This window comes from Rhamphochromis longiceps, linkage group LG19, assembly GCF_057381845.1.
Source record: "Rhamphochromis longiceps isolate RC_006_pf linkage group LG19, R_longiceps_female_GT1.1, whole genome shotgun sequence".
Taxonomy (NCBI): Eukaryota; Metazoa; Chordata; class Actinopteri; order Cichliformes; family Cichlidae; genus Rhamphochromis; species Rhamphochromis longiceps.
In genome coordinates, this window is record NC_140575.1 from 19,176,965 (window position 1) to 19,189,325 (window position 12,361).

Here is a 12,361-nt window from a genome sequence, read left to right on the forward strand (position 1 = left end):
CAAGACGGTGAAATGCTTGTTTTAATGTCTTTATTGATCAGTTATTGGTTGTGCATGAGCAAGAAGCCACACAAGGAAAAAGGTAAGACAAGCTGCAGTTTCAGTACATCAGCTGCTCACTGAGAGCACAGATAAATATTACAACCAATAAATAAGAGATGTCTGCATTTCCCTCTTTAACTACAGTTACTTAGATTCCCATTAATAAATAAAACTTCAAGTTATGACAGCACTGTGTAAACAAAACAGTCTATTAGACAAATTAATAATAAATTAAAAGCTCCTTGAAAATCAAACATGGCAGATGTGAAGAGAAGAAAAACAAAGACTCTTTGGCAAAGATGTTGCTTTGCTTAAACAATGTTTGGTTGAAACAAATTGAAAATAAGACAGGTGACTGATCTTTACCAAAAGGCTCTCTGCAGGTTTAAGGCTCGGACAAAGTTTACAAAATCTACAGCAACGGGAAGCTCGGCAGAACACAAGCAATGCAGTCGAATATCACCAGTGCGACCAGTGTGTCATTTATACCAAGCCAATAAAGTACACAGTTACAGGTTACACCAAAAGTGTAGTATATGTGAAATCATTTAAACCATGTAATGCTCTGGCTAAAGTGCAGCCAGATTGTGTGTAAATCTGCAGAAGAATTTCAGGAAAACCACTGAGCTTAATGTTTTTGTTTTATTTTTCTGTTCTGTGCAGCCAGCAAAGCCACAGAGGTAAACACTAAAACCCTCAGTTTGTATTTAACTTCAGAAGGCTCAGTATTTAAATTAAATGTGCAAAAAAACCCCAAAAAAACCGTGTCAATGCCCGCTCACTTAAACTGGCAAATCCATCATTTCAGTGCTCCTTTCCTTTTACAGCAATGTTCTTAAAACGGAGAACGTCACTGTGACACCTCATGAAAGTTTACAGCACAGGCTCATGATTCTTCACATCTCGTTAGGCAATAACTGCAAACGGGAAATATGAAACAACATCCAATGTTCTGGCCAAATATAAACCACACCAGGGTGCAGGAGGAGGCTGGCTCATTTTCTACTACATAGATTTGGTGAATCTGGGCAGCATGCAAGAGCATTGTCGCTTGTATCTCTGTTTTTCTGGCCATAAAACAAAATCTAGACGTAAATTACAAGGATGGCATCACAATCTCATCATCCAGGTTCCAATTTACAGCCAGCAAGGCCTCAGTCAAATGCAGAGTTGCCTGAAACAAGTCACATGTGCAAAGATGTGCAGTCTGATTTTGGCTGTGTGAAAAAACAACAGTCCTTCTCTTTAGCCTCTGACCTGGACTGAAAGTAATCACTAGTAGTTAATCTCCCCAGTTATTTTCTCAGTTCTTTTAAAATGTCTTAAAATAGGAATAATTACAATAAATGTTTTTCAAGCCATCAGTGTAGATTCCACTGATATTCAAATAACACATGAAAACCCTCGACATTTAAAAACGCTAAAAATCTGAGGAAGACTTCTCAGTCTTCAAAACTTAATGTGACAATGACTAACACAGTTGCCAATAAGCTGCTTGTCAGTCGACTAACAAATTCAGACTTCTATATTTCTACGTTTTAGCCTTCACCTGTGCACTTTGATGCCAGAGCTGCAGGTTGTAATCTCATAGCTAATAACCTAAAAAGCCTCCTGGTTTGACTTGTTTGGCCCTGGAGAAAAAGCTGATGGTGGTGGAGTGTTTTGGTGCGGCTGGCGGGAAGGCGGGGCATGTGATGTTTAGGTCCGCAGCAGACTGTGAACTCGCCAAAGCTCCGACTGTGACAGGACGAGGCGGTGGACCTGCTCCTGACCGCGGGGACACGGCACCATGACCCTTCCCACCAGCACAGTGTCACCCTTCTTCTCCTCCTTCACCTAAACACAGAAAAGCAGTCGGCTTTAGAACTTTAAATTCACAAGTATTTGTACCCTGTTGCTACTGTGAGACCGCCAAAAGCTTTCATTCATCCACCTCCAAGTCAAAACAGAGCTTTACCAGAGTGCATGGACCAGCAGACTTACCTTAACAAATGAGGTCGAAGGGAACGTGGCGAAATCAGATGAGACTCGGGCTCCGGGCTGCAGGTTGACGACATGTTCTGCTACCTCGTCCTGACAGAAGCAGAAGAGATGAAGACTAAGGTGAGTACTTCAAGTTCAGCATCAGCTTGAACAGTAATGTTTTAATGTAACTTTTGTGCATTTTTATCAGCTTATTCTCTCTGTGCTTCACAGCTTTGTGTTTTATTTGCACCTTCAGTCTGTCCAGAGTGTCATTCAGGGACTGCAGTCTAGCTGTCTGTTCCAGAAGCTGAGCACCAGGGGTCACTGCAGGGCAAAAACAAAATGAGAAAATCTCTGAAATCAGTGCCCAACAATCAGTTCTAAATATTTGCACATGATTTCTGGTGTAATTAAGTTAAGATCATCCAGGATTCTATAGATTTAGCAGACAACACAAACAATACAAGGCAAATATTATGAAGACTTCCTGTTACCTAACCTGCTTTAGCCTACAGAAATGGGAAAATGCCAGTTTAATCAAAATAATTACTCTTGGTGGTGAGATATCAGGTAGGAGAACATTTTAGTTTTCTTTGCACATTAATTCTTCACTCAGCTAAAAGTTATTCAGTCTAACTGTGCTGCTTTTGACACTGTCGTGTCAAATATTTATGAATTCCTTTCCTCGAGGAAGAAATGTCACATACCAGGAGATTTTCCAGTGATGTCCACCACCTTGACATTGGCACTCATTTGCAGCAGTGTCTCAAGGAGCTGATCGGTCTTACGGTAGAGGGCGCTGGAGAGCACTTCAGGACGTCCGTCTTTGGAGGGAAGCTTGGTCACATTGAGAGGAGGCAGAGAGGCGAGCTGAGCACGCATCTTCTCCGCCTGTTGGAGAACACATGTTGATGGTGAATAAAAATAATCCATCTAATTTTAGGTGTGGTGATCTTAACTCAAAAAGCCTCAAACCATGTGGAAGTCGAAGTAAAATCTCAGCTTTGAAAATCTACAAGTTTGGGGTTTTTTTTAACCATATTTGTTGTGTTTAATGAAGGAATAATTTCACTCTTCAGTTATTTGTGTAGCCTCTGCAGGTTCTTTGACCTCTAAAGTGTGACTTCACTGTTGCATCCGTCGCATGCTGAGGTGGTGGAGAGGCATTCGTTACCTTCAGCCTGTTGTTCTCGTTCTTCAGGTGTTTGATGCAGAGCCTCTGAGCTTCGATCTGCTGAGTCAGCAGAGGTGAGTCGATCACTTGAACGCCCGATCCAGAGCCGACACCTGACACCATGTTTGCTGTGAACGATAACAGGAACGCCTTATGAGTATTTGAGTGCAGCCAAAGCTTTATTTAAACCTGAATGTTGGCAGTATTTTCACATTCGTTTGACCCTCTGACCACAGCTTTGCACTCTCGTCTTTAACATTGAGTTCTGATGAAAAAGTAAATAATCCTCTTGCATGCTAGAGGTGCACGGCGGTGGAAGCAAAAATACATTTGACTTTTTATTCCACTGCATTTACTTGGCAGATGCCATTCCTGTGCATTCTGACTGACTTGCATACAAACATATGCATAAATAATAAGCAGATGTCCTTAAAGACATGGGAGGGATATGGTGTGCATGCCAAAACAATGCATATACACAAAAATGAGTTCCTACAAGGTTTACTAAGACTTTTAGATACTGAGTACAACACAAACAATATGATGCTGTTTGATCCACCGTCAGATTATTTATTTCAATTTAATTCAAAGCTCTTTCTTGTGCTACAACGTCCTGGTTTAGTGGTATTATTATTTGTAGTGACACATGCATGTCATGTTTAACTCCTCTCATATCATGCGAGTGAACCACTAAAGGTAAAAAAATAAAATAAATAAGCATGCATCATCACATCAGATGCCAATAGAAGCAAGTAGATACCTTTTTGTTCCTCTGAAGAATGAGTAGGTGAAAATAAGAGGAATTAAAGCAGAGTTATACGGAGAGAAGAATCATTGGTTGTTGAGGAAAGGTATTAAACTGGAGTTAAAATAATGATATATAACCACAAAATTCAGTATCAATCCTGCAGTGTGATTATCAGGTAGGTTAGTTAAAGTGGGAATTTATCTATTACCAGAGAACCACCAAACTAAGAGCATGTTATGCAGCTGCTTCACTCACCTCCGGCCATTCCTGTGACAATGGAAGCGATTCCTGACGGCCCGGTTCCTCTCAGCCCATCGATGGTCATCTTTGATTGGCTGTTGATTCTCTGCTTCAGTTCGGCCTTCTCTGCCTCAAGCTGATCGATGTCGGCCTGCAGAGCGTCCATCGTCTCCTCGAACTCTCTGCAGAGGAGAGGACAACATCACACAATTGTAGATCTCAGTAATCTACAGACGTGTTCTTATTCTTACTTCTCCTTCTTCTTCAGCAGAGTCTGGGCTTCATCCAGTCGAGTCTGGATCTTCTCAACACGTTCGTCTGCATCTTTGGATGAACTGTCCAGCTTCTTTTCTAGCAGACTGAGACGCACGTTCGCCTCGCTCAGCTCTTCTCCCTGAAAAAGCACACATACCCCCCTAAATCAAAACACTGTGTCTCTGCAGAATTTGTGACTTTTCTTCAGATATTTTGGAGCAGATTCCCTCAGTGTGTACAGATGTGAACGTTGACCAGTTCAGAAAACACGATTACACAATAAACTCCAGATACATACCTATCATTTCAGCTGCATGAGCTCTAACCTGACAAAAGATTCGGCAGTTCTGTGTTTTTAATGTTTTTATTCACAGTGAATTTGCTGCTTCTCTCTACCTTGATCTTGAGAGACTTCTTCAGCTCCTTGATGACCGTCTCTCTGTCCTCCAGCTTCAAGCCGAGTCCTTCTGCATCTGTGATTTCTGCTCGAAGAGCTGCCGCTCGCACATCTACTGGCGGAGGGTTCTGGAAGAAAAACGGAGTAATATGAAAATAATATTCTGGGTTCACAAAGCCAGAACTAAAATACCGACACACCTTCACAGTGGCCCCAGACTGAGCTAATTACCTTGTTTTGAGGCTTCTCTGAGTCATACTCTCCCTCCTGCATAGCAGTCGCCATCTTGTTCATGGTTGCTATGACGATGCTACAGGACTGTCGCAGATACTCGTAGGGGTTGGCACCCTGGGATCCATAGATCTGAAAACGAAAGTATGATTGTCCAGGAGGCTGTCAAAACAGTTGTCCATAAACATGCTCAGACACACAACAAAAGTCAAAGTGCATGAACTCCTCGATTAGCAGGTGAGACTTTTATAATAGTTTCCGTTACATAAACACTTTCTCAGCTCACATTGAGTTCATTCAAAAAATTGCTGGCTTGCAAAATTTCCAATAATTCCTGCTGCAAGATGACTTCTAATGGAAACTGTTGTCACTGTGTCACTGCATTGTTTTTAATTCATTTAATTGAAATATTCTGCTATAAAAGAATTTTTGCACCTAAATCAATATTACTTTTTGTTGTCAGCCACAATTCTGAATTACAAAGGACTCTAAGCAGTGTCCTGGACATACGTCTCAGTCAGGTCACTTGGCCTTTATTAATTAAGTACTAATGTAATGTAATGCACTTGTTCTCCAGCTTTGAACGCCACGTCCTCCAGTTTGACGGCCGACAGCCCCTCCTGTTCACCGAGAGGTGACATCATCTGAGCTCCGGCTGCTGCCACTTCTTGCAGGACTGCCACCACCCAGGTCAGGTGTTTCCTGCAGTCTGAAAGGGTGTCTGACACCTGTTGGGTAAAAAGGTAAAAACGAACATGAAATGAAAAAAAGATTTTAAAAAAATTTATTTTTTTTACTGTGACTTTCACCATAGATCTGGGGTTCTTGTTGTTTTGGGGTTTTTTTTTTAACTTGATGGTTTGGTCACTATGGTTACCTGCTGTCCGAAGCTAAGTGCCGCTGGGATGCCGGGCGCGTCAGTTCCAGGCATTCTGCGACGGATCTTCTTGCAGAACTGCCTGATGTCACTACAGGATGTCTCCAGATCCTTCAGCAGCACGGCGAGATCGGCTTTTTCCTGACCCGCGTGCAGGAATGCCCGCAGACGACCCACCTCCACAGCCATGCAGTCCAAGGCACTCTGGGTAAACTGCACATGAACATAAGCCACGAGTAACCAGTGAAGTCTATTTTCTTTAGGCAGCAGAAACAGAAGCATCTTAATAAAAATACATGAAAAAAGATTGAAACAAAGCTGGATTGAGGGCCGATGGGGTTTATAAACCTCCTACAGATTCCTCGGAGACTGCAGGTGATGTCGATACTCACTCTGATGTGATCAGCGAGCTGCATGGTGCAGTCCTCATTCTGATCTGCCAGGTGGATGCTGTACAGGTGCTGAAAAAGGACAAATATCATTAAACAAGCAGTAGGAGTATAAATTGCATGTTTTCATCATAATGCAAATGAATTTTGTAATACAATATAGAAAAATATACCATAATATATTGAAAATGTATTATAGTATAAAAATAAATAATATAAATATAATGAAAATAAGGCAGAATATTAGACATTAAATACTTTATGTTTTAATAAAACACAGTTATATTAAACTGCAGTAATCACGCATTACGTTTGTTTGTGTGTACCTGATAATATTTAATGGCCTTGGTGAGCGGCTCCACATTGACCGTCTCATCCAGCTGGTCTTTGTGCAGCAGGTCAATAAGGAAGTCCAGAGATCGCTCATGGACGCTCATCTCTGGGTACAGAGAGCCGATCTTCATATAGACCTCCACGCTGCACTGAGACAGAGCTCTGACAAGCACAAGAAGAGCGTATGGAGGAGTTACTCTAATGATAAGCAACCCCTGAAAAAATTCTTTATTTGGAAGCAGTGAAACAGCGTCCGGCACAGCCAGGACATTAACACTGAAAATACAGTTACAACTTAAAAAACTGATAGAATAGTTGTTAATCTTTAGTTTAGAGTCTGTGGTGAAACTTACTGCTCATATTTGTGCAGCGTGGCCTGCAGCAGACTGAGCGAGTAGACGAGACCACCCGCGAAGCTCAGCTGCTCACCCAAAGCTCCCTTCAAGCCGGCTCGCTCCACACAGTTTTCATTCAGGTCAAATTTCTCCTGTGCCTGTTTGCTGATCAGCTCGGCCTAAAAGACATGTAAACAGTTACAAAAACATATTTAAACCTCACGAAGAGCAAGTCTCCAGTTTCTAAAAGATGCAGTGGCTTTTACCTTGCAGATGAGTCTGGGGATGAGCAACAACACCAGGATGCAGTCGTGGTCTCCACCGTGACGGAGGAAGGACTCTGGCATGAAGGAGGTCAGAAGAGAAACGTGTCTGTTGGCCTGACCCACCTCCATCTTCCTCAGCTCCATCTCAATAGCCTAAAACATACACAGACATTAGAAGTTTTGTTTAGCTCCAAAGTTAAAATCAGAAGTTTTGATTTAAAACCTGTAAACACGTGAAAAGAGGATGAGAGCTACTTATTATTCAGACCAAAACCCTGTGATTGTTTCTGACCTTGGCGTAGGCCTTCGTCTCTGCAAATTTAATCTTGAAATCAAACATCTCTGCTGGCGGCTGCTGCTGCAGCTCTGCTGAGGCTTCCTGCTGGCTGGTCAGCTCTCTGTTCACCTCCTGCAGCAAACACATGAGAACAATCGTGACTGACTGACTGTAGGACACCAACACGTGATTAACAGGTTAGATGTGAAAACACATTTTACATATTTCCTCTACATGTTTACCTGTAGGTGAGCTGTGAGCTCGCGGTACTTCTTGATGGTCTGCTGGTAATCGGCTACGGTCTCCTGTGCGGCTTCAACTCGTTTCTCTGCCTCTCGGACTCTCGCTGCTCCCAGATCCAGCATCTCCCTCAGCTCCAGCTCCGTCTCTCTGGCGTTCTCCTGCAGCTCGTCGTTCATCTCATTTATAGCTTCCTGCACAAAGGAGATGTGCACACAAACAATCAGGGCCACCTCCTTTTTTTGAATTTGATTTTTGAAATCTGTCTCTGTTTTTCTAGATCAATTAATTCTTGTGGGATAATAATGAGATTTTGCAGCTTGTATAAACTCATGTTTTGTTTATTCTTGGAAAAAACAACGTTCTTTAATGACAGGCACAAGACAGACGAGTTTCTTGTGTAGGATCATATGATCATTGTTCTAGGTCAGTGCACACCAAAGGAGCACTTTAATCCAACAAAAGCTGCAGTGATGACAAACACCAGATGGCTCCAAATGCATATTAATGACCCCGGCCCCATATTATTAATGAAATGAGTCAGCAAACAGCAATACTTCAATTTTTTCAGACCTTATTACTATGAATGTATGCAGGTAGGCCAGTCTGAGCAGTAAAACGAGATAGTGAGAAATAAATCAGAGTGTTTATGGACTGAAAATCACTTTGGGATTTTTTTTTTAGCCATGTTTGTTCTGGGCGATTGTCACTCACCAGATCTGTGACTGTCTCTCTCAGCTCTCTGACTTTCTCCTCCAGGTCCAAGTTCCTCTCTGTCAGAGTCTCCACCATCTCCTCTGCGCCTAAGGCTGCATCCACCTGAAACAGAGCACATGTTTTTCTGCTGTTATCCATCCCACGAATTAAAAGATCACAGGCCTGGGGGGAGCTACCTTTCACTTCCTCTACATACAGCTGAGTCATAAGGTCCACTGACCTGCTCTTTCAGCTCATCGATGGTCTTTTCTGCCGCTTTCATCTCTTCCTGCAGTTTCTCCTTCTGGCTTCTCAAACAGTCAAGTTCCACGTTCTTCTTCTCCATCTGCTTCTGCAACTTCACGTGTTCCTGCTTCTCTGACGCAGACAGGTCACGCATCCTGGACACAAAAACACGCATCAGTGTTTTGGAGCTTGTAAAGTTCTGAATTAAAGTTCAGTTCAGTATAATTGTGGCTTTCATGAAGACATCAGCGGACCTACCTGACCAGAGCTTCCTTCAACCTGCTGTTCTGCTCCTCCAGCTGTTTCACATGGTAACTGGAGGCGGCACCATCTGAGCCTGACAGAAACCCAAAAACAATACAAAAAAGAAAAGCTCGTCATTAAAGCTTGCAAACTTTTCACTCTAAATTGATGTTCATTTTACATACTTTAAAACCCAGACTCAAACTTCAGTATTTGTATTGATTGTTCATGTCCTGATTTAACAGAAATGAGGCCTGGATACAACATCTGCAATGATAAAATCAGCTCTTCAGTACCTTTCTCCTCAATCTCATGCTTGAGGATCTCCAGGTCCATGGTGAGCTCATCCACTTTCTCCTTGAGGGAATCCACCTCCAGCTGCAGAGACTCTGCTCTCTCCTCAGCCATCTCCTTATCCAGCGTCGCCATCTCGATGGCGTCCGCTGTGTCCGACATTTCCTCCATATAACGCTCCTTTGCCTCCAGAGCTTCTTTAGCCTCCTACACACAGAAAAGCTTAGTTTCAACAAAGTATTACATAACTGCATGTTATTTAAACTGCATGCAAATCGTATACTTTTCCCCTTATTCCCCTTTAATAATAATTTTACAGAAAGTAAGAAGGTATGTGGCAGCCAGGTGCTGTTAATCAAACACACTGTGAACACTTCACCAAAATAAATAAATAATCTGCAATAAAGGTTGAGATGAGTTTAGGCCCAATAATCTCAAAACCTACAGACTTAAATTAAGAGTAATTAATAAGATTTTTAAATTTGTAGTTCATTGGAAGCTAAGGAAGGAATGCAATTGCTGGATAGTTTTTGTTAGCAGTCAACTGCTGCTTTTTAACACTTTTTCAGCTGAGCCTGAGCATCTACACTCCCCTCCCTCCTCCATCTGTGGCTCCTTACCCTCTTGGCCTCCTTGAGCTGCTTCTGCAGTTCGGCCTGCTGCTCTTGCATCTTGGTCTTCCACTCCTGCAGCTGCTCCAGCTGGATCTTGTGCTTCTCCAGCTCCTTCAGTTTTGCTTTGTCCTCCGTGCGCTTCATCTTCAGGGTCTCCAGCTTCTCCTCCAGATCCTTCACTTGATTGCGCAGCGCCTCCTCTTCCTGGGTAACAGTTATATGGACAAGATGAAGGGGAAAAGTGAGATTTAAATAAACACATATTAGAGGAAACTCTCTAAAACACAAAAGGAGGATTCAAACTTCCATTTTCTTTTCTTTTTATGAATCATTTCTCTTTAATGATTCTTCAGAGTGAAGACCGAAAGCAGTGAATCAGGTTTAAAGTCTTGTGTTAGAAGCACTTACGCATTAAATATTAAACCTGCAGAAAATTCACCTGTGGAGAGAAAACACACGCACACACACACATGCTGTATTACACATCCAGTGTGCACACACAGATAATCACACTCCTCTAAACACTCTCTGAATCTTGTGATAAACGTGCAGCAGAGACAATCACTGCACACACACAGGTTAAAAAAGGAGCCACGCCTCAGCTGATTAAAACGTTAGTGAGAGCAGAACAACACTTCAATACTTCAAGTGCAGAAACATCACATCACACCACCTCGCTGCACCTGTGTTTCCATAGTGACATCTTCCTGAGGGGACAAAATACCAATTAGACTGATTATTCCGACTTTAACATTTCATTAAAAAAAAAAAAAAAAAAAAACAACACACTCAGAAGGCGATTTTTACAAAAGGTTGATGTGATAATCTCTGATGTTTAAATACAACTTAATATGCAAAAGAAAACGAGAGACACAGATAAAATCTTGGTGTTGATTTGTTATCAGCACATTAACAGGCAGATAATTCACAAAAACAAAGGTAAATTCTGTCACGTTGCCTAAAAAGCGTTTCAGGCCTTCGGCTCTCGTTCTGACTCTGCTGGATGATGTCAACACAAAGTGACAGCTGGGTCAAAAAATACACTTAAATTTAGAGGAGAGATACTGACAACGTTGTCACATCTGATTTTACTCCTTCGCTGGGCTTGTGTGGGTTATACTCAGAGTCCACTGACAGTGGTGGTACATTAAATCCTGCTAAACAAAATGTATGAATGAATTAATGTGACTATGGGTAGTGCCTTTTTAAGCAGGCTTTGCTCATTCGCATAAATACTTGTTGTGGACTAAGTGCTGCCACAGAAGCTTCCTTCATAATGGGTCAATAAGCATTCAAAGAAAAGAAAAATGTATAGATAAACAGTAAAACACATCAGATCTGTCCAACGCAGGGTGAATAGAACTTCTGATCCAGACACACACTGACCTTGCTGGGGATGGGAGCTGGAGGGTTTCCAGGGGAGTGGAGGGTGGGGATGACCGGAGCAGCCAGGGGGGTCTGTGCCGGCGTGCTGGGCTCGCTGCTGCTCATCTCCCCAGCAGAGGCTGAAGCCGAGCCAGACGCGGCCCCCTTCCCTCCTGCAGGTCGGCTGGGCTGCTGAAGGAATCGAGAAAAAAGTCCAATCAACAACAAGAATTACATTTTTTTTTTTAAAAGAGAGAAACACTTTGCAAAAAGCAGCTAAGAGTAAATCATTTGTGTGGATGAGGCCAAAAAAGGTGTCCCTCTGCAAGCTGACTGCATTTAATTATTGTAGTTGGGTTTTTTTTGGCTTGACAGCTGTGATTCAGGATGTGGTGTCTACAAGCAACATGAGAAGAAGCACCATGAGAAATGTTAATAGCTGCATCTGACTGAGTTACAGTGCTGTGGAAAAGTCTTCCCTCATTTCTTTATATTTTCTTTCCAAGGATCCCGATTAAACAGGACAACTTTTAAACTGTACCATTAAGCACATTGTTACTAACAGACTGCAAAAAAAATGTATAGCTCAATAAAATAAATATGTTGAAGAATAAAACATGGTCATAACAACACGGTCTTTAAAATTGTACGAACTCTGCCATAGATGCTGCATTTTCTTTCATGTTTGTGCATGATTTAATTAATCACTGCACCTCTTTCTCTTTCCAAGCGAAATGTAAAGACATTGGGTAAAGTTCACCACTTTTGCACTGTGCTCTTAATTTAACTCAACTTTGGGGCTGGATTTAGCTTCTCTATAAAATCACCTACATCAAAATAATTGTTAAATTATTTATCATTACATTTTTTTATTCTACTAGCTGAGACCTGAACATCTGTATAATATTAAATGTCTATACAGTATATTAACAGATATTTGATTATTCATGCTCATTGTTTTGTTAGCTTCAGACCTTAAAAAGAGAATTTCAGTTTATCTAAAAATTGACTGAGTTGTTTATTAGCTGTTGTAAATTTCCCAAAGAAATATACAAATGGGCCCTTCTTCAGTAGAACTCAATAGTGACCTCAGACACAATTAAGACCTTAAAATAGAGAAAACAAATACCGATG

At 41.7% G+C, this 12,361-nt stretch overlaps 1 protein-coding gene across 7 annotated transcripts in view; it reads right to left on the reverse strand.

Moving 5' to 3' along the window:
* Positions 1–35: 35 nt before the first annotated feature.
* LOC146646544 (dynactin subunit 1-like) overlaps positions 36–12,361 on the reverse strand; it is a 37,101-nt gene continuing 24,775 nt past the window's right edge. For 4 of the 7 annotated variants that reach the window (XM_085392387.1, XM_085392383.1, XM_085392382.1 and 1 more), the window contains 24 exons: positions 11,249–11,419; positions 10,546–10,569; positions 9,869–10,066; positions 9,251–9,455; positions 8,970–9,048; positions 8,707–8,866; positions 8,484–8,588; positions 7,772–7,963; positions 7,545–7,661; positions 7,253–7,405; positions 7,005–7,165; positions 6,645–6,813; positions 6,322–6,390; positions 5,930–6,142; positions 5,619–5,780; positions 5,053–5,184; positions 4,821–4,949; positions 4,421–4,563; positions 4,185–4,351; positions 3,182–3,309; positions 2,715–2,898; positions 2,258–2,331; positions 2,026–2,115; positions 36–1,878 (listed from right to left, as the gene is read on the reverse strand). In XM_085392387.1, coding sequence (XP_085248513.1) covers positions 1,741–1,878; positions 2,026–2,115; positions 2,258–2,331; positions 2,715–2,898; positions 3,182–3,309; positions 4,185–4,351; positions 4,421–4,563; positions 4,821–4,949; positions 5,053–5,184; positions 5,619–5,780; positions 5,930–6,142; positions 6,322–6,390; positions 6,645–6,813; positions 7,005–7,165; positions 7,253–7,405; positions 7,545–7,661; positions 7,772–7,963; positions 8,484–8,588; positions 8,707–8,866; positions 8,970–9,048; positions 9,251–9,455; positions 9,869–10,066; positions 10,546–10,569; positions 11,249–11,419 — 3,363 coding nt within the window. In that variant the 3' untranslated portion in view covers positions 36–1,740. The remainder of the gene's footprint in view (positions 1,879–2,025; positions 2,116–2,257; positions 2,332–2,714; positions 2,899–3,181; positions 3,310–4,184; positions 4,352–4,420; positions 4,564–4,820; positions 4,950–5,052; positions 5,185–5,618; positions 5,781–5,929; positions 6,143–6,321; positions 6,391–6,644; positions 6,814–7,004; positions 7,166–7,252; positions 7,406–7,544; positions 7,662–7,771; positions 7,964–8,483; positions 8,589–8,706; positions 8,867–8,969; positions 9,049–9,250; positions 9,456–9,868; positions 10,067–10,545; positions 10,570–11,248; positions 11,420–12,361) is intronic. The other 3 variants (XM_085392385.1, XM_085392386.1, XM_085392384.1) reach the window with 3 other exon arrangements.